Raw genomic sequence first — 20,803 nt, forward strand, 5'->3', positions numbered from 1 at the left:
ATTGAGTTGGCCCACCCTTTGCAGCTATAAGAGTTTCAACTCTTCTGGGAAGGCCGTCCACAAGATTTAGGAGTGTGTTTATGGGAATGTTTGACCATTTTTCTAGAAGCGCGTTTGTGAGGTCCGACACTGATGTGAATGAGAAGGCCTGGCTCACAGTCTCTGCTACAATTCCTCCCAAAGGTGTTCTATCGGGTTGAGGTCAGGACTCTGTGCAGGCCAGTCAAGTTCCTCCATACCAAACTGGCTCATCCAGGTCTTTATGGACCTTGCTGTGTGCACTGGTCCAAATAATTTGGTGTGTGTGTGTGTGTGTGTGTGTGTGTGTGTGTGTGTGTGTGTGTGTGTGTGTGTATTTATGGTGTGGGGTTGTTTTACAGGGGAGGGGCTTTGCCCCTTAGTTCCAGTGAAGGGAACTCTTAAGGTTTCGGCATGCCAAGACATTTTGGACAATTTCATGCTCCCAAATTGACTGGCCTGCACAGAGCCCTGACCTCAACCCGACAGAACACCTTTGGGATGAATTAGAGAGCAGACTGTGAGCCAGGCCTTCTCATCTAACATCAGTGCCTGACCTCACAAATGTGCTTCTGGAAGAATGGTCAACATTCCCATAGACACACTCCTAAACCTTGTGGACAGCCTTCCCAGAAGAGCTGAAGCTGCCAAGGGCGGGCCAACTCAATACTGAACCCTACGGATTAAGACGCCATTAAAGTTGATGTGCGGGTGTAAAGGCAGGCATCCCAATAGAGTGTGAGTGTGTGAGTGTGAGAGTGTGAGAGTGAGTGTGAGTGTGTGAGAGTGAGTGTGTGAGTGTGTGAGAGTGAGTGTGAGTGTGAGTGTGTGAGTGTGAGTGTGAGTGTGAGTGTGTGTGTGTGTGTGTGTCCCCTAACTGGGAAAGGCTGATCTACAGTAAATATACATATATCCCATAGGACTCTGGTTAAGAATCTCTCCCTTCATGGCTGTGACAGGCTAATCTTTGCTTTTACAGTAAGCTATATACACCTAAGAAAATTATCCATACAGCCAGATATAAAAACCCAACAGAGTGTGCAGGAAAGAGCTGTACTGCATCCCCTCTAACATTTTCTATTAGCAATGTTTGAAGATTTTATTAAATGGTACAGATAGTTTCTTTCACAACAGATTTACTTAATATGAATGTGAGGGAGGAAGGGGGGGTGCTGCCTCCACAGGCCTGCTTTAGAAAACGCTAGCTGCCTGGCTTCAACATTTACTGACCAACTGATGCAAAACAAGCATGCAACAAATAAAGCTGAAGAAATTTATTTTGAGTCAATGGCTCAAAGAATTTAAGACAAAGCATCAGCAAGACACTCAGGAAGTTAGCAGTTTCTGAAGGTGGTCAGGAATCGGAGCCTGCACATTGATTTCTCAATCAATAGGGATTGGGCTTTGCTGAGTGGGTGGGGGTGGGGGGTGGCAATCTCTCCAAAAAGCAAAGACCCAGCAAAAGATCATACCTTGCCCCAATCTACCCAAAAGGGAAAGCCCATTTTGAGTAGAGTTCTGCCTTCACTTTACCTGTTTGTGTGCGTGGTCATAGGAATTGATGTGGTTGTCAAACTCCTGGTGCTTCTGATACTGCTTGTCACATAACTCGCAGTAGAAGTTCGCACGTAGCTCCTCCAGGGCTTTCGCTATGGCTTTCTCCTTGTCCACAAATTCCTGCACAGATCACAGGACATCCATGTTTAGGTATTAGTCCGACAGGCTATGATAGGACTCCTAGTTCCATGACAGGAGACCCAGAAGTGTTCACTGCCAATATATATCATTTTAGATTTTCAGTTCCACAGTCTGGCCATTAGATGTCAGTACAAACCTGTGATTATTACTTTGACACCTCTGCATGTCCCACACCTTCCAGTACAACATGAAAAGCCAAAAAGATCTGACCAAAGCCAGCTATAGATCATTAGCAAGACAGCCATAAAGCACAAGACTTGGAAAAGAAAAATGTTCTCAGCCCACGCACAAAGCTAGCAACCTGAGAAAAATTGTGTGCAAGGCGCCAATTACAACACGCCCTCTAAATCTGGATAGGTGGTAGTGCATGGCAGGGTAGCTTCTGCTCAGACAGCTATTAGTTTATTGCCCTATAGGGGGCTCAGCAACAGCTGCATGGCGATAATGAGAATAGGAAGTGGCTGTGAAAAATACAAAGGTAGATAAGCTAATGATTCTGCAACTCCTTTGGGAGCATTAGCTGGGCTTCATGCATGCAATTAGAGTAAGTGCTTAGAAACAATATAGAAAGCTTTGAGAAGTCTTTGATTTTAACCTCCTGCAAGACTGCCACAACGGAATGTTTACATTGAATTTGCTATATAGGGGCCAGCAGATGCTGAGTGGCTTATGGTCTACTGTAGCCCTCCCACCCACCCACCAGCTCTCTCCTAAAAAAAGGTGGGTTTAAGGCTGGGTTCACACTAGAACACGCACGAGTCCGGTGTGTCTCCATTCACCGTTTCAGGTCTGTTTTCAGCCCCACTTTTTGGCTGAATTTCAGACCTGAAATGGACCAAAAGATGCACAGGACTCCTGCCATTCACACTGGAGCCGCTGCAGAGAGGTGAGAGCCAGTCACAATCTCCTGACATGTGAATTGGATGCAAGGAAATCCACATCCAATTCACACTAGTGTGAGCCCAGCCTGATGCATTCTCTAAAGTGTAAAATTTGTGCCAGAAAATTACATTGAACGTACCTATGTCCTGTATTCATTATGGAGGAACTATTTTTGAGGCCATCATGGACTTTAATAGTAATGTATAAGGACTTCAACATATAGGATAGATGTATAAAAAGCAATATATATTAACACAATAAAAAAAAAATAAAACACATATAGAAAATACATTGTGCCACAAAAGGGCACCCAGATGCTCCCTATTTACTGGACAATAGCATGTTGATGGCAAAGAGCTGATAATTTAAACCCACATACATTATATTGTCAAAGGTATTGGGGATGCCTGCCTTTAGACACACAATTTTTAATGACGTCTTAGTCTGTAGGGTTCAATATTGAGTTGGCTCACTCTTTGCAGCTATAACAGCTTCAACTCTTCTGGGAAGACTGTCCACAAGGTTTAGGAAATGGAACGTTTGACCATTCTTCCAGAAGCACATTTGTGAGGTCAGGGACGAGAAGGCCTGGCTCGCAGTCTCCACTCCAATTCATCCCAAAGGTGTTCTATCGGGTTAAGGTCAGGACTCTGTGCAGGCCAGTCAGGTTCCTCCACCCCAAACTTGCTCATCCATGTTTTTATGGACCTTGCTTTGTACATTGGTGAGCATTCATATTTAAACAGGAAGGGGCCATCCCCAAACTGTTCCCACAAAGTTGGTTGGGAGCATGAAATTGTCCAAATTATCTTAGTTTGCTGACACCTTAAGAGTTCCCTTCACTGAAACTAAGGGGCCAAGCCCAACCTCTGAAAATCAACCTCACACCATAATCCCCCCTCCACCAAATGATTTAGAAGGGTGGCCCAATACTTTTGGCAATATAGCGTGCCTGAGCAAATTTGGGGTGGAGGAACTTGACTGGAATGCACGGTCCTGACCTCAAACCAATAAAACACCTTTGGGATGAATTAGAGCGGAGACTGCAAGCCAGGCCTTCTTATGCACATCAGTGCCTGACCTCATAAAATGCGCTTCTGGAAGAATGGTCAAACATTCCCATAGACACACTCCTAAACCTTGTGTACAGCCTTCCCAGAAGAGTTGAAGCCGTTATAGCTGTAAAGGGTGGGCCAACTCAAAATTGAATCCTATGGACTAAGACTTGGATGACATTAAAGTTCATGTGCGTGAAAAGGCAGGCGACCCAATACGTTTGGCAATATAGTGTATATATGTTATAACATATATCCAGATTCTTCTCGACATGTATCGCGGATGGGTCCGCTTCTTCAGGAGTTTTAAAGAACAAGCACAACATTTTTTTCTACAGAAAGAATAATAATTATGACAAGATAGCAGAAGACAAAAATAAAAGATATTCTTCATCACATAGAGGCTGTTTATAATCTTACCCAAGGCGTGGCACAGTATACCTCAGCCCCAGCAACTATGGGAACACCATTTAAAAAAAGAAAAAAAAAAAAAAAAGAAAAGAAAAAAAAAAAAGGGGGGGGGGGGGGGTAAATATATTCCCGGTCTGGGGGGTACAAAGATATCAAATAAAAGAAACCCAGAGAAGATGGTCTGAAAGGAAAAAAGGATAGAGACATTTGTGTTGAGTCACACACTGTACCAAAATATCGTAGCATCTTGGCTAGGGGTGGTTCTGGGGCTACACATGCTAAATGGATTATTGCCACAAAGATCACTGGGGTAAAAGCGAGGCCAGATATAACCTCATCTGAATACCTAAAAAGACCATGAAAAGACCATGAAAAGATTGGTCTAAGACCCCTTTCACACTGAAGCCAGTTTTCAGGAGTTTTAGCGCTAAAAATAGCACCTGTAAAGCACCTGAAAACTGCCTCCCGAGTGTGAAAGCCCGAGTGTTTTCACACTGGGGTGGTGCGCAAAAAAAAAAAGTCCTTCAAGCAGCATCTTTGGGGCGCCCCTGCCCATTGGAATGCATGGGCAACGCTTCCAAAGCGCCTGAACAGTTCTTCGGAAGCGCCACACCGTGGACGGTTTTAACCCCTTCTTTGGCTGCTAGCTGGGGTTAAAAGTGCTAAAACAGGCGGCGCTTTAGCGCTGATGCGGCCACGGCTACAGCATGAAAGTAGCTTAAAATACATTTGGAAGGTATTTCAATTCACCTTAGGTACATAAAGATGTAGTAGGTCCACCACAAGGGGTCACCAGAGCTCAACAGGTGGTAAAAAAAAACAGAGTTAGGTACCTGGTAACTCTTTTTCTAAGAAGTCTTCCAGGGCAGCATCCGAGAGATAGGCTCCTCCTCCCTAAAACAGGAAACACATTAGTCCACCATTATAAATTTCACACTCTTACCTGTGTGCCTCAGTTATGTTAAAGCACCGAAGGAATTCCCTGTAAGCTGCAAGCTCCCCCTCTGTACCTGGTTTTTGTTGTTTCAAGGGTGGGAACTAGTGCTGCCCTGGAAGACTTCTTAGAAAAAGAGTTACCAGGTACCTAACTCTGTTTTCTCGAATCGTCTTCCAGGGCAGCATCCGAGAGGATATATCAAGCAATACTTACTAGGGTGGGGTTAGAGACTGGAGCACTTTACGACCAAATGCTTGGTCTTGGTCAGACAGCTGGTCTATGCGGTAGTGCTTAGCGAAAGTACTGAAGCTCGACCATGTCGCTGCCCTGCAGATCTGCTCCGGAGTTGCCCCTGCTTTCTCTGCGGCCGAGGTTGCCCAGGCTCTAGTTGAGTGCGCTCTGATTTCACTAGGTGGAGTGAGATTCTGTGCCTTATAGGTAATCTGTATGGCCATCCTTATCCATCTGCTGATGGTGCTTTTTGAAGCTTGTTTCCCTCTGTTGATTCCTGCATAGAGGATGAAGAGGGAGGTCGTTCTACGCCATTCTTTTGTTCTTTCGAGATACGCTATGAGCGTGTTCCTTACATCAAGTTTGCTGTAAATGTTTCTTTTCCTACTATCCATGGTTGTTGGAAGTGAGGGTATGACGATGTTTTGGGTTCTGTGAAATGTAGAAGAGACCTTGGGTAGAAAGGCCGGATCTGGAGAGAGAATTATCTTGTCCAGATGTATTAGACAGTATGGTTCTATTGAAGATAGAGCTTGGATCTCACTCACTCTTCTGGCGGATACTAAGGCCAGAAGGAGCGCAGTTTTTAACGTGAGGTTTTTGTCTGAGCTGTCCTCGATAGGTTCAAACGGAGGGGAAAGAAAGCCCTTAAGTACTGTGCCCATGTCCCAGGTGGGAGTTTTGTACAATTTGGCTGGTTTGGATCTTTTAAGAGCTATGAGGAATCGTCTTATCAGCGGGTCTTCCGCTAGTCTAGTATCCATGACCGAGGAAAGTGCTGCAACTTGTACTTTCAGGGTACTTGGTGATATGTTTTTGTCTGCACCATCTTGTAGGAAGTCCAAAACTATTGGAATTATCCCACCGTTGGAGATTGGTCTGTCTTCGTACCAAGAAACAAATTTTTTCCTTATTTTCTCATAGATGGCTCTCGTTACCGGCTTTCTGCTGTTTAAGATGGTGTTGATTACTCTGTCTGACAGGCCTTTGTTCTGGAGTTTTACCCTCTCAGTAACCAAGCCGAGAGCTTCAAGATTTTGTGGTTCGGATGGTTGACTGGGCCTTGTGACAGTAGATCCGGGCGGTCCGTCAGTGTCAGCTGAGGTTGTATGCTGAGATTTTTTAAATGACTGAACCATGCTCTCTGGGGCCAGTGTGGTGCTATTAGTATCACTGTTGTTTTCTCTGCCTTGATTTTTTGGATTACTTTTGGGATTATGGCAGTCGGAGGGAATGCATAGCACAGATGCCATTTCCAGTTTTGGTTGAAAGCATCCACCCCGCTGTTGCCATCTGTAGGGTCCAGGGAGAAAAATATCGGAGATTTTGCGTTCGCCCTGGAAGCAAATAGGTCTACTTCGGGTATTCCCCACTTCTGGGTGATTTGAGTGAAGGTTGTTTGGTTTAGCGACCATTCCGTGTGTTTTATCGTTTTCCGGCTCAGGAAATCTGCCACTGTATTGTCTGTTCCTTTTAGATGAATACCGGATATCGATCTTATGTTCACTTCTGTCCATAGTAGGATAGATTGTGTCAGTCTCATCAGTTTTTGGGATTTTGTGCCCCCTTGTCTGTTTAGGTATGCGACTGTCGTTGCGTTGTCTGGTTGTATCTTTACATCCTTCCCCTGTAATGCTGGCTTGAAGGTTTTTAGCGCTTCCCCCACAGCTTTCAGCTCTCTCAAGTTTGAGGAGGCTTGTGCCCATTTGGGTGTCCATTTCCCTTGCGAGAACCGCCCTTCCATGTGGGCTCCCCATCCTAGGGCGCTTGCATCGGTGGTGATGCTGACTGGATTGACTTGAGCCCCTCGATGACCCGAAGTGTGTTGAGCCACCAGTAGAGTGTTTGACTGTGGCGGGGACGGGAATGGATTTTTCTAGGGATGCTTGCCTGCCATCCCATTGGGACAGAATGTAGTTCTGTAAGGGTCGCATGTGAATTTGTGCCCAGGTGATGGCTGGAATGGAAGACGTCATCAGTCCTAGTACGGACATTCCGTGCCTGATCGTTGTGGAATGGTTCCTTAGCAGGGACGTAATTGCTTGTGTCATTTTTACGTCTTTTTCCTTTGTTAGGAAAATGTTTGACAGTCTGGAGTCCAGCACGTATCCCAGGTACACTACTCTCTGGCATGGGATCATTTGCGATTTCTCTGCGTTTATTAACCATCCCAGGTTTTGCAGATGGATCATACTCTTGCGCAGGTTGTTTTCTAGGATTGCTGCTGAGTCCGCAAAGAACAGGAGGTCGTCTAAGTATGGTATTATTCCAATACCCTCCTGTCTTAGACCTTTTAGCGCTTCCGCCATTATTTTTGAGAATATTCTTGGAGCTGAGGAGATTCCGAAGGGGAGAGCTGTGTACTGTAGGTGCAGCGTAGCTGCTGGCCCCTGGATTGCGAACCTTAGAAACTTTTGGTGATCCTTCCTTATGGGGACATGTAGGTAGGCATCCTGTAAGTCTAGTGTTGCCATGAATGTCTCCTGCGGTAGGATGTTCCTGATTGAATAGATAGATTCCATTCTGAATCTCTTGTATCTTATTCCTCGGTTGAGTGGTTTGAGGTTTAGTATCAGCCTTAGTTTGCCTGATGGTTTTCTTTTTGCGAAGATGTGTGAGTAGAAGCCCTTTTGTTCCTCCTCTTGGGGAACGTGACAAATCACCTTCTGATCTAATAGTTTCTGTAGGGATTCTAGAAACACCTTTGCTTGATTGCTGTCCTTGGGTAGCATGGTCGCTAAGTATTTGGTTGGGGGGCGGTTGGAGAATTCTATTGCGTAACCGTCCGCTATGGTGCGCAGTATGAATTTGTTTTCTGTTATCTCCTCCCATTGGTGGGAGAAAGCCGCCAATCTGCCCCCCACCTGAAGGCAGTCATTGTTTTTTGTTCTTTTGGGTATTAGGCTTGAGGATGAATTCACCTTTGCCTTTCTTGTTTTGTTGACCCCAGTGCTTTTTTGCCCCTGGCTTATTGAATTTCTTGAAATGCCGAAAGGGCGCCTTCCCTTGTCTCTTCTTGGTTTGAGGGAACCCCTTATTTTTTGCTTCAGTCCTATCCAGGACTGTTTCTAGTTCGGGACCAAACAGTAGGTCTCCAGTGAATGGTATGCCACATTAACGGTTCTTGGAAGGTGCATCCCCCCCCCAGGATTTTAACCACAGGGCTCTGCGGGCCGAGTTTAGTAGTGCCGTGGTCCTAGAGGATATTCTGACAGTTTCTGCTGAAGCATCTGCCAAGAAAGCTGCCGCTCTAGTTAGTGTGGGGATGGTTTTAATTAGTTCCTCACTGGGTGTGTCGTTCTCCAATAGATCTTGCAGCTGGGTTAGCCAGATTAGCAAGGTTCGGGCTGTGCAGGTGGAAGCAATAGCCGGATTTAGGTTTGCCGCCCCTGCTTCCCATGCCCTTTTCAGGAGAGCTTCTATTTTCTTGTCCATGGGGTCGCTGAGGGTACCTGCGTCATCAAAAGCCAAGTCCGATTTGTTCGTGATTTTTGCCAGAGAGGCATCCACCTTGGGGCATTTAGCCCAGGTTTTGGTGTCTGCTTCCGCAAACGGGTATCTGCGTTTGATTGTGGCGGGGATGAAAAGCTTTTTCTCTGCCGCTGGTAGATGGGATACTGGCCTGAGCGACACTTGCTGGCGTTTCTAATTTCTCTATAGCTGAGCGTAGTGGTGCCATGGTGCTCTGAATTTCTTTCTTAAAAGAATTGAGCAGGTCTTTCAAAAATCCCTGTGATTCTTTTGCCACCATTTTGTCTAAGCATTTCTGACACAGGGGCTTTTTCCAATCTGGGGAAAGCCTGTGGCTGCATGAGGCACATGTTTTGCCTTTAGCCTTCCTTTCCTCAGGGGTCTTTGCCTGCAAGCGAGCATAGAGAACAAAAAAACCCCGTGAGTTTAGGTGGTCAAAGGAACTGCCTGTAGATAGGCAGTAAAGAGGTTAAGACAGAGATAATTCAAGAATATTCTGGCTTACCTTGGAGCTGTCCTGATTTGCAGGATCTGCAGGGCAGGGTGGGGAAGCGTCAGACATGATCAGCCACCAGGATCCTCTGCTTAGAGGCCTTTTTATCTGCTTCCTGCATAAGCTCCGGCCCCGCCCCCGGCTGACCCCGTGCAGGTTGGTGGACACACCTGCACATGCCGCTGTATTGTAGAGTAACTGTGCTGGTAGTGAAGGGTAGCATTGAACAAATTTGCTATTTGTATTCTGTTTTCTTTCTCTTTTTTTTTTTTAAACTTCCCGCCCCTAGGTGTCCCTGCTCTATCTCCGCAGTAGATAGACTACGGGAAAATGGCCGCCAACCCGGAAGCGGAACTTCCTCGGCGCCATCTTGGTACACCCCCGACTTCCTGTAGCGGCCTGTGGCGGTGAGGACGCTGCTGCGCCGCCCGGAGAGCAGTGGATTCGTTTGGGGGGACAGCCGCAGCCACCAGGGACCTAATTTAGAAGGTGCAAAACCCTCCCTGCTAGACCCTCTGCTGCTGAGGTTTTCGGCAGCGGTCGTCGGCGGCGGGGGGGGGGGCGCCCATCTATGCATGTATCCATCCCCCCTGGCGGGCTCCAGATTCTGCGGAAAGCCAGAGGGGGGTGCTTGCGGAAGCATACACAGGCCTAACAGCGGCATGGGGTGGGGATGACAGAGTCCTCCTGCAGCCTGGGGGGATGATTGCAGACCCCTCAGTAGGGGCGAAATCTCAGGCTTTGAGCAATGTTGCCCAGTGCTGCGCCTGCTCGCCCTCCCAAAGCCCCTTGGGCTGTATGGGATGCTGGCAGGGGGTCTCCTGCAACAAGCACAGAGACAGGTGAAAATAAAATAACAAACGTTCTTGCAGCTCCTGTGGGTCCGGAGGAAACACAAACAACTGAGGCACACAGGTAAGAGTGTGAAATTTATAATGGTGGACTAATGTGTTTCCTGTTTTAGGGAGGAGGAGCCTATCTCTCGGATGCTGCCCTGGAAGACGATTCGAGAAAAATAAAATAAATCAATGTCAGGCAACATTCTATTACGTTGTCATTCTTATAAATATTATAGTTCTTTCTGTAGAAAACATTTTCGTGCTTGCTCTCTAAAACACCTGAAGAAGTGGACCTGTCTGAGAAACGTGGAGAAAAATCTGGACTGCACCATGCTATTGTCCAGTTAATAAGGAGCATCTATGTGCCTTTTTGCGGCACAATTTGTCTTTCAATATGTGTGTTTTGTTTTTCTTGTTTATTTTAAAAATTGTAGCAATAAATATTTTTTTTATACATCTACGTGTTGAAGTCCTTATACAGTACCATTAAGGCTCGGTTCACACGGGGGCGAGTTGTCAGGCGACCTAGCCGCCTGACAAGTCGCCTCCCGTTCTGTACAATGGAACCGTTCTAATCGGAGCGACGCAAGTCGCTCCGACTTAGAAGAAAGGTTCCTGTACTACTTTGGGGGCGACTTGCATAGACTTCTATACAGAAGTCGTCTTGCAAGTCGCCCCAGCAGTCGTGTGCAGGTCGCCTCGGTGAGGCGACCTGCAAGTCGTGCCGCCTCTGGTGTGAACCGAGGCTTAAGCCCATGATAGCCTCAAAAATAGTTCCTCCATTCCCTAAAGTGGTTCTAAAGGTTTTTACCTTAATACATTCTATGCATCAGGGTAAAAACCCTCTGGGTGCAGCCCCCCCCCCCCCCCCTTATACTTACCTGAGCCCCACCTCAATCCAGTGATGTGCATGAGAGCAGCAGCTCTCCTGGGTCTCTCCCCCCTCATTGGCTCCGGTTGCTATCAATCACAGCTAGTAAGCCAATCAGGAGAGAGCAGGGGCAGGGCTGAGCTGTTCTCATGTGTGAATAGGCACACAGATGGACTCAAGCGCCCCCATAGCAAGAAGCTTGCTATTGGAGGCACTTGGCTAGGGAGGAGCCAGGACCGCCGGCAGGGTATCCAAAAAGGAGATTGGGGATGCTCTGTGCAAAACCATTACACAGAGCAGGTAAGTAGAACATGTTAGTTATTTTAAAAATATTTCTTTAGAACCACTTTAAGGACTAAATCAAAGCTTCCATCTACCTTTGGGACAGTTCCAACATTCTAACCTCTTCCCACACCCCTAGTTTCTTGCCGAATGTTTTGCCAATGCAACACGTTAGTACATTTCTTTAAAATTGAACCAAAAAGGCATATACAGCCCCTCTATCACTGGTGGTGCACATGTGCTACCTCCTCTCACACCCCCTCCCCTTTATCATAGTCAGATGCTCATGCTGTCTGGGAATGGGAGATGGAACCACCTAAAAGCTGGAGTGGGGAAATGCATTTATTTTGCAGGGGGTGTTCCACATTATTGGTAGGTTATAATACTACATTGCTTTCAAAAGTAATGTGACCTAAAAATCCTTTTCATTTTAAGTGGGGCAGGGTTTCACACTGGTAGAAATCTCCTACCCACCCCGGAACAGCAGAGACAGGCTAGGTTCAGCCAGTCCCACTCGCATTACCCTCACTAAATTTTCAATACACAAGGCGTGTCTAAAATGTTTGGTGAATGGTCCGATATCTCAAAAAATAGCAACATGGGCCAGGTGTAAACGCATGCACATGGCTATCCAGAGACACATCAGGAAGCATTAACTAGCGTGGAGCACAAGTGACCATCAGGGTAACCTGCTGTGGGCAGTCAAACGTAGTCAGTGTGAGAGGTAAGGTCACAGAGCAATGGAGCAACAAGTGAACATCAAGTTCTGCTACAAAAAGTATTTACAACTGGTTCAAACACTTTCGCGATGAGAAGGAAACGACTGAGGATGAGCCACGTTCAGGTCTGCCGTTGACGCAGAACCCCAGACATGATCGAGAGTGTGCGACAAATGCTCGCAGGAGATCAGCGACTGACGCTACGATTGATGGCGGAGGAATTGGGCATTGGTGGACATGGTGGTCATCATCTTCCCCGAAGATTTGTGTAAGCGAAAATCTGCTCCCGGTTTGTGCCAACAGTCGCCGATCTCATGCCAGCATTTGTCACTCGCTCAATCATGTCTGGGGTTCTACTTGTCGACAGCCGACCGGAAAACATTTTCTGCTCACGGCTTCCAGCCTGTACACCTGTGCCATCATTTTATCAGTCTCTGGTTTCCCCAGTTTGTAGCAGAACTTAATGTTCACTTGTTTCTCCATTGCACTGTGACCTTACCTCTCACACTGACTGCCCGCAGCGGGTTTACTCTGACCGTCACATGTACTCTATGCTAGGTGGCGCGTCTCTGGATAGCCATGTGCATGTGTGTGCCCACCTGGCCAGTGAAGTGGTTGAGATATCAGACCGTTCAGCAAACTTTTTAGACACACTTCGTATGCCTGCAGAGTGTTCACTAAAGGGCAGGAGAATTCATCCCTCTAGTGGATTCCAGAATAGTATGTAGGTACAATTCTAGCAGACTAATAATTGCTACCGGGGAATAGGAAAAGGGTAAGGAGAAAAAAACAAAACAAAAAAAACAAAAAAATAAAAAACAAAAAACTGGCTTTTCAACCTGCCCTTGGAATTTCATCATGGAATAGGAATCAACACCGTCTTGGGAACTAACCACTGGTCCACTCTATCCAAAACAATGGACATTTTTAGAAAGTTACTTTTATCAGGAGCATATTGTATCAGAATCAAAGTCCTCCCTGGGAAATAAAGGGTTATTAGTAACCCCCTCCTATGCTGCCAAAACCGGTTGTCTTCAGGAGTACTCGCTGACTAAATTAGGATTTGTTTTTCTCACCGTAAAATCCCTTTCCCTGTGTTCATTGAAGGACACAGCCTAGTACTTTAATATTGACCGCAGACTCAAAGTGTTTGTAACACTTCCATATATTAAAAAAAAAAAAAAAAAAAAAAAAAAAAAAACCTGTCACTGCCAGCCCCTCTTTTGTGCAGCCAAAACAGTGTAAATATTTGTGAAAAACAAAGCCTCTACAATTTTTTTAGAGATCCTCACGCCGGTCACATGACAACCGACCGCTCTTCTACTCCGATGTATAGGCAACAGCAGAAGGGGCCAAGATCTCCCTTTGGCATCAGCTGGGGGGGGGTCACATGACCGCTGTGCTGGCCGCTCAGCCCCAGCCGCCGTAGATGGGAGGAGAGCTGTCAGGAGTCATGTGGCCGGCCTGAAGATCTGAAAAAAACAGTATGTAGAGGCTTCGTTTTCCACAAATATTTACACTGTTATGGCTGCATAAGAAGGGCTGACAGTGACCGTTTAAGGTTTACTTTATTACTAATTAGCCAGCTCAGAGACACAGGAGCTGACAGGCAGGCAGGGAATGAGGGGTGAGGGGGGAGAGCAGAGCTGTGGATGATGGAGGCACGTAAACTGACCAAGGTGTCAGGGCTCAGAAGCCATAATAAACTGTGGTCAGTTTACAGAGGGAGGGCAGAACCAGGCAGGACTAGCCAGGTGATAGAAAGGGCCAAATTACACAGTACTAGCACTGTGCTGTGCTGTATAACATACTTTAAACACTTCCTGCCCGGCCTATAGCAAAAGGACAGCCGGGCGGTGGTTCAATTATCCTGACTGGGCGTCATATGACGTCCAGCAGGATAAGCTGCATCAGTGGTGTGGTGTGTCAGTCTGACACACCGCATCACCGATCTCGGTAAAGATCTGACAGAGGCTCTTTACCACATGATCAGCCACGTCCAATTATGATGTTAACAGGAAGTACCGTTTATCGGCTATTCCTCACTCGCGTCTGACACATACTAGTAGAGGAGAGCAGATCGGTGGCTCTCCTGACCAGGGGGGGGGGGGGGGGGGTCTGTGCTGATTGTTTATTAGCGCAGCTCCCCAGACCACCAGGGATATGCCAATCCGAAACAAATAAAAAAACTTTGTTTTTAAATTTTTGTTTAGAAAAAAAATAAAAACCGCAAAGGTGATCAAATAGCACCAAAAGAAAAAGTTTTGTTTGTACCCAAACAACATTTTTATAATTTTGTTCCCATATTGTAGCATGACCGTGCAATTGTCATTTAAAAAGTGTCTGGTATTGAAGTGGTTAAAGTAAAAAGGAACTTTTTTTTTTTTTTTTTAGGGTTATAAACACTTTAAATTGAACCGCCACCTGTAAAATCTTGTGGCCCAAACATGCATTCAAGGATGCAACGATATTGACCTTGCAAAACGCAAGCCTTGTACACAAGAATATCAGATGAATGATAGTCCGTTTTTTTTTTTTTTTTTGCATGTCTCATATCGAAAGCCAATAGGTTACCAAAGTTACAAAAATTCTCGTACGACAGAATACAACTTGGGAAGTGATGTAATGTACTGTATTAAGTTTGAGCATGTCCGGCCTTGGTCAAACCACTTTTTTTGTAAAAATATTGTACAAAATTACACGCAAATCGTTTGTTCTGTTATTGTACGGGGAAAATTTTCATGTGTGTCCCTTTGGATAATTTCGCATGAACTGTCGTGATCGGCTCTTAAAAAGGTGTGTACTAATGATCAGATTATCGGACGATTGCTCCGAAAGCAGTATTTTTCTTCAGTTTTTCTCATCACGTGTACTAGGGCATTAGTGGGGGTGTGAACAGATGACCAAGTAGCTGCCTAAAAGACCTCAGGCACGGTCACCTGATAATAAAAACCCAGGAATTGCTTATGACCTAGTGGAATGGACCTAAACAGGAAAAAGGAGGAGCCTGACCCTTAATGGTGTAGGCCTGAGCAAGGGTCTACCTAATCAACCTGCAAACAGTAGCCATAGAAGCAGCATGGGTCCCCAGAAGACACAAATAGTCTGTTTTATGTAAAAGAAGGCTGTGGCCGTAAACCAGCACAGTACGTCCTCATTGAGGTGATTGGCAGACACCACATTTGGAAGAAAAGTGACATGGGCGTAGAACCACCTTATCCCTGTGCAAGAACAAATGGAGGCCTTACAGGACAAGGCTACCAGCTTCAAAACCCTACAAGCAGATGTGGTAAACCCAAATAAGAGTCCCAGCACTAACACATTGTGCAAAAAAACTGGACTGCCTTTAGCAGATGGGGGGCTGGTCACCAACAGGGGCAGGTTTAAGGCGACAATTTTGTTGTACTATTGTCCTCCTGGAGGTGACCCTTTACAGTCTATCTACAGTCAATATTAATGTACCGGGCTGTGTGCTTCAATGAAGGAAGGATAAAGAAAATGTTTAGCATCTTTCATGTGTCTCAGATGCCTGGCCCCCTATCTACTTGCTGTATTCCTTCCTCCACCACCTATGGCACAGCATAACGGATCTGTACCAACATGAAGGCAAGAGAAAGGAAGTACAGTACCCAGCGGTGGGCAGCTAATACACTCAAAAGTGCCAGATGCTAAGCATGTTTCAGCCAGCAGAGGTCCTGAAGACAGCAGGTATCAGCGGGGTTGGAGGAGTAGCCATTAACCCCTTTACTTTGCAGGAAGAACTTTGATTCTGATTTTTTTTTTTTAAAGTCACTTTAAGCCTATGTGGTTGTACCTACAGGCAGTCCCACATTGTACACAATCAGGATTGGCCATGTCATACATATAGCAAGAATGGTGTAGGGAGGCAGGACTCCATATAAACCTGAGATGAGCCCACAAGGAGGCTCTGATGACCAGGAAGCTTTCTCAAAACATTAAATGGAACATAGGTCACATTTTCCATGCCCTCCTCTTGCATTGTGCGTTAATGCAGTTTGGCAGGTATCATTTTATGTTATTAACAGCTCATGAAGACACTCTGATGGGCAAAAATGTGTCTTAGTATTGCGAAAGTATGAAAAACCTTGTATTTCTGTCTCAGCTCCTCTGTATCCTCTTTTTCCACCTCCAGTACACGTCTTCGCTCTGTGGCATCCTCTGCGTAATCCAGCTGGTAAAATACAGAAAAAAAAAAAAAAGTTACTAAAATTAAAAAAAAAAAAAAAAAAAAAAAAAAAAAAAAAGTATAAAGACGTGTTCGTTTTGTCACGAATTACACAAATGCAGAATTGCTGACCAGACTTTTTTCAGACATTTGTTGCTTACAAGTTAAAAACATTATTTTTTGATAGACAATTACTTAGATCCCCCCAAACTCTAGAGACCCTAGAGCAGTGATGGTGATCCTTGGCACCCCAGATGTTTTGGAACTACATTTCCCATGATGTTCACCTACACTGCAGAGTGCATGAGCATCATGGGAAATGTAGTTCCAAAACATGTGGAGTGCCAAGGTTCGCCATCACTGATCTAGAGAATAAAATAGCGGTCTTTTAAAATAGATGTCACATGGTTTTTGCGCAACACTTTTTCAAAAGCAATAAAAAAAACAAACATGACATTTAGCCCAATTTTTACATTATATAATATATATTATATTTTTACATTGTGAAAGATGATGTTACGCCAAGTAAATAGATAACCAACATGTCACGCTTTAAAATTGCACCTGCTCGTGGAATGGCACCAAACTATGGTACTTAAAAAAAATCTCCGAAGACGGCACTTTAAAAATTTCTACAGGTTACCAGTTTAGAGTTAAAGAGGCGATCTAGACTTATTGCTCTCGTTTACGGTGATACCTCACATGTGTGGTGCAAACAGTTTACCTTTAAGGTCATGACCTACGCACGAGTTCACTACTATGTGCGAGCACTTGGGGTGCCTTAAACTTTTTTCTATAACTTTTTAAAATTTTGCGCTGTCCTTTTAAAAAAATAAATAAATATATCACTTTTATTACTATTGCAAGGAATGCAAACATCCGTTGCGATAACAATACAGCATGACAGGTCCTCTTCATGGAGAAATCTGGGGGTCTCTCTACCCTTAAAAGCAAAAGATCAAAAATAAATAAAAATACATGGCTCAAGAATCGGAAGTGACGTAGTCGTCTCTCCAGTCCCCCAAGGGCACAGAGATGAACAAACTGTGGCAATCCATCACTCATCTCTATGCTAAAACACAGCCAAGGCCAGATGGTTCCCAGATGGTATTGTTAGCCCAGGAACCATCGGAAAGCAGCGGGAGGGGGTATCGCCTCTCCCGCTGCTTATAAAAGTGATCTTGCGAAGAATCCGCTGCTGGTAAAGAAATGGTGTACATTTACAGTTAGGTGGTTGGCAAGTGGTTAACTAAAAAAAGGGACAACTATACACATTTCTTAAGATCAAACTGAACACCGCTTTCATGAAAGATGGAGCTCACCAATCAGCCAATGCATCCATTTACAGTGACCAACAGCCACCTGCTGGAGGAAAGTGGTTTTGCGCCATAGCCAACAGAAGAGAACTGTCTATTATCGCCATTAATACAGTGCTGACCATTTACACAGCACTTCAAATACATTTATAATAATCCTTTTTGTTAAGGAACCTACAATCCATAGTCTTCATCAAACAGTACAAGACATAGTCTTCATCTAACAGATAAATACAAATACTAGGGCCAAATTTGGAAAGGAGCCAATTAAACCAGCATGTCTTTGGAGGAGTGTGGAAGTAAACCCATGAAAGCACACTGAGAACATGCAAAACTCCATGCAGATAGTGCCCTGACCAGAATCATCTGAGCAGCAAGACTGACAACTTCAGTTTTGGGAGCAAGAGTATGAGTATTTTTGCAAATGCAAAAACAAAAAAAAAACAAAAAAAAAACAAAAAAAAACAAAAAAAAAAACAAAAAAAAACAAAAAAACACAAAAAAAAACAAAAAAAAACCCCCCCACCACACTAAATGCCATTTTTTGGCTTTTAAAAAAAGGCAAAAATCTATAGTCCACTTACTGGAAACATAACCACTTAAAGACAGTCTAACGTACATTTACATCAGTCTCAAGGAGGTGTACCAGGATAATGCCTGCAGCTACAGGCATCATCCTGGTATTTTTTTTTTCAGCCAGAGACCAGTTTTTATGTGAAAGCCATTCAAGCCGCTCGAAATGCTTTTACAAGCAGCGAGAAGTCTGTGCCTCTCCAGGCTCTATCGTCCCACCGGCGAGCCCTGATCAGCTATACGATATGGGAAACCGGAAGCAGCTAATATTTTGTCATATAATTTGGAAATCCATCATTTTATTCTCTAGGGCCTCTGCTAAAAAAAAATTTATATATATATATATATATATATATATATATATATATATATATATATATATATATATATATATATATATTTGGGGGTTCTAAGTAATTGTATAGCATAACAAATATAGATTTTTACATTTAAACAAAAAGAGTCAGAAAAGGCCTGGTCTTTAAAGTGTTACTAAACCCACAACCGTAAAAACAGTCTGTATATGCAGTAAAGCATGCTGGTTATACTCACTGTGGAACCCAAGGGGTTAATCCACTGTAAAAAAAAAAAGGCTGCCTGATCCTGTCTTCTCTGATCCTCCCCTCCCTGCACTGTCCACTGTCCCCCTGAGCAAGTCTGGATAAGACGGAGCCTTTGGAGTCAAGCTGCAAACGCTGGTTTGGTGTGTATTGCTAGAAGTTTTTTTTCTTGGGAGTGCACATACGATCAGCACAGGGCCAATCAGCACTGTCCAGACAGAGGGTCAGGAGACTCATAAGACAGCTCAGTGCAGTATGAAAACTGCTCCTACACGCTTCACCAAGAACTGATAGAAATCACAAGACTGCTATATACTCCTGATGAGAAGGTATTTATCAGTTTATATTTACTAAAATAACTACATTTCCATGTTCTGTGGGAGACCAGATATAGTGAATGCAGGATCCTGGGTTTAACACTTTAAGTGGTTAAGACATGTCTGAGGAGGCCAACACTACGAACCTGCCTCTCAAAGATAATAGCTCCCTGACTATCAAACTGGTCCTCTGCATGAACACCAGTCCAAAGACAAGATGCGGCAAAGTAACCATAGGAGGACCCCTGTTAGCAGTGATACGTCTCTTAACCTGCAGGATCTGGGTGAGATTTCTGCATTTAGCACCTCTGTGCACAAACCCTTTTGAGAATTTGTCAATTTGCATACATAGCACATTTACTCACCTCCATTTCCATGCGGCCCATTCCCATGACATCATATTTAACAACGATGGGGATAGGATCAGTTCTGCCTGCAGAAGAAACAGACAAGGAAGAAAGTGAGCGAGGGATGAGTGGGACAGACAGAAGTGGTTAAACAATGGGTTTTGGGTGGTTAGAAAAATCTTGCCTTGGAGTGCAGAGACCAGAAAGCTACAGTGGACCAAACAAGAGTCATTCTCACAGCTTACCGCCATCAGACTTGAAGGCCCACAGTCCAAGCTGCGGACTGATATTCCCTATGAACTAGTAGATAAACTGATGGAAGAAATCAATCATAAATGCCCAACCCAAACAATGATGGCTAGGGTAACTGGGCCTTGTGTATGGAAGTGTCAGATGTGGAATGCTGTATTGCCCTTCACGTCCTAGCCTGCAGCAGGAATATGAAAGGTTGACTGGTTGCTGTGCGACCAAATTTGACTTTTCTGATGCTTCCATATAGAAGGCACAGGAGCCAAACATAACCACTGGAGAATAGAATCTGTATCCGAATCCCACCCACATAACCTGCTCACGTGACTGATCTGTAAGCTGTGAAAAAGACTAGATGCAAAGAATTGACTCAACTAAATCAAACTAGCAGCAGATTGAATTTTATATTGTTTTATTGCTTCGAGGAGTATCCGAAATCCACTCACAACCAGCCAAAGCAAGGGAGGGGGGGGGGATAAAATAAGGAGCAGCAGACAGGCAATTCACTACCGCAGCTGATCTCAGACTGGTGCAGATTCCAGTTTAGATTACATCACAATGGGATGTAAGTCCAGGACACAGGGAAGGGAGAGGGACTTACCTGCTTGTATCACTCACCTTGAGTAAAAAAGACAAAAATGTTATCTGCTTGCCCAGCTACCTGGAACATTATGTGGCACAAACCTGTACATTATACCATTGGGCCAGGACTGTTAACATATTCACTAAAGCGCCAGCTCTACTTAGTAGCCTGCAGAATTGGCCAAAAGGCCCTAATCTTTACCTTACTTGTATAAAGCCCTGGTGCAGTCACAACTATAAATTAAGAGATTATCTAGATAGTTTTTTGTTTTTTTAAGGGCCTTATGGTCATAACAAGCAGAATGTATTCGAAAGAAGAAGTGGGGCGGCCCTAATTTGGAGTGCCATCTAGAATTTTTTTACATTCTAGATGCAGTTGTGGTAATTGCACACTCTGCAAAACCCCATTGGAGTGCTCTCCCCCACATATATATGCCAAGGATGCATTAAAGAGCAGGTGATACAGAATACGCTACCAAGTAAAGCTAATACTTTAAGTTTTAGATAAGAGTAGGGAATAAGTAAGACCTCTGGGAGACAGCAGAAAGTAGGAGGAGATCTCAAAACAAGAGGATATCCTCTTCCAAATGGCACTAGAACAAAGAGTTGCCCATTGGAACATTTGCCCTCACTAAAGGTTCATGCAACAACGTAAACATTTTGGATTTTCCAATCGCTTTCTGTACTGGAGACCATGATCACCAAGACCAAGTCCAGCCATACACGCCTCGTCTTTTTTTTTTTTAACACCTAGTGGATTCTACAT

The 20,803-nt window shown here is 44.6% G+C and overlaps 1 protein-coding gene across 4 annotated transcripts in view; it reads right to left on the reverse strand.

Annotated features, from left to right (window-relative positions):
- GPATCH8 (G-patch domain containing 8) overlaps positions 1 to 20,803 on the reverse strand; it is a 121,710-nt gene that overhangs the window by 17,765 nt on the left and 83,142 nt on the right. For 3 of the 4 annotated variants that reach the window (XM_073607711.1, XM_073607710.1, XM_073607713.1), the window contains 3 exons: positions 19,225 to 19,292; positions 16,013 to 16,099; positions 1,552 to 1,695 (listed from right to left, as the gene is read on the reverse strand). In XM_073607711.1, the coding sequence (XP_073463812.1) occupies positions 1,552 to 1,695; positions 16,013 to 16,099; positions 19,225 to 19,292 (299 nt within the window). The remainder of the gene's footprint in view (positions 1 to 1,551; positions 1,696 to 16,012; positions 16,100 to 19,224; positions 19,293 to 20,803) is intronic. The other variant, XM_073607712.1, reaches the window with a different exon arrangement.

This window comes from Aquarana catesbeiana, linkage group LG12 (assembly GCF_042186555.1).
Source record: "Aquarana catesbeiana isolate 2022-GZ linkage group LG12, ASM4218655v1, whole genome shotgun sequence".
Taxonomy (NCBI): domain Eukaryota; kingdom Metazoa; phylum Chordata; class Amphibia; order Anura; family Ranidae; genus Aquarana; species Aquarana catesbeiana.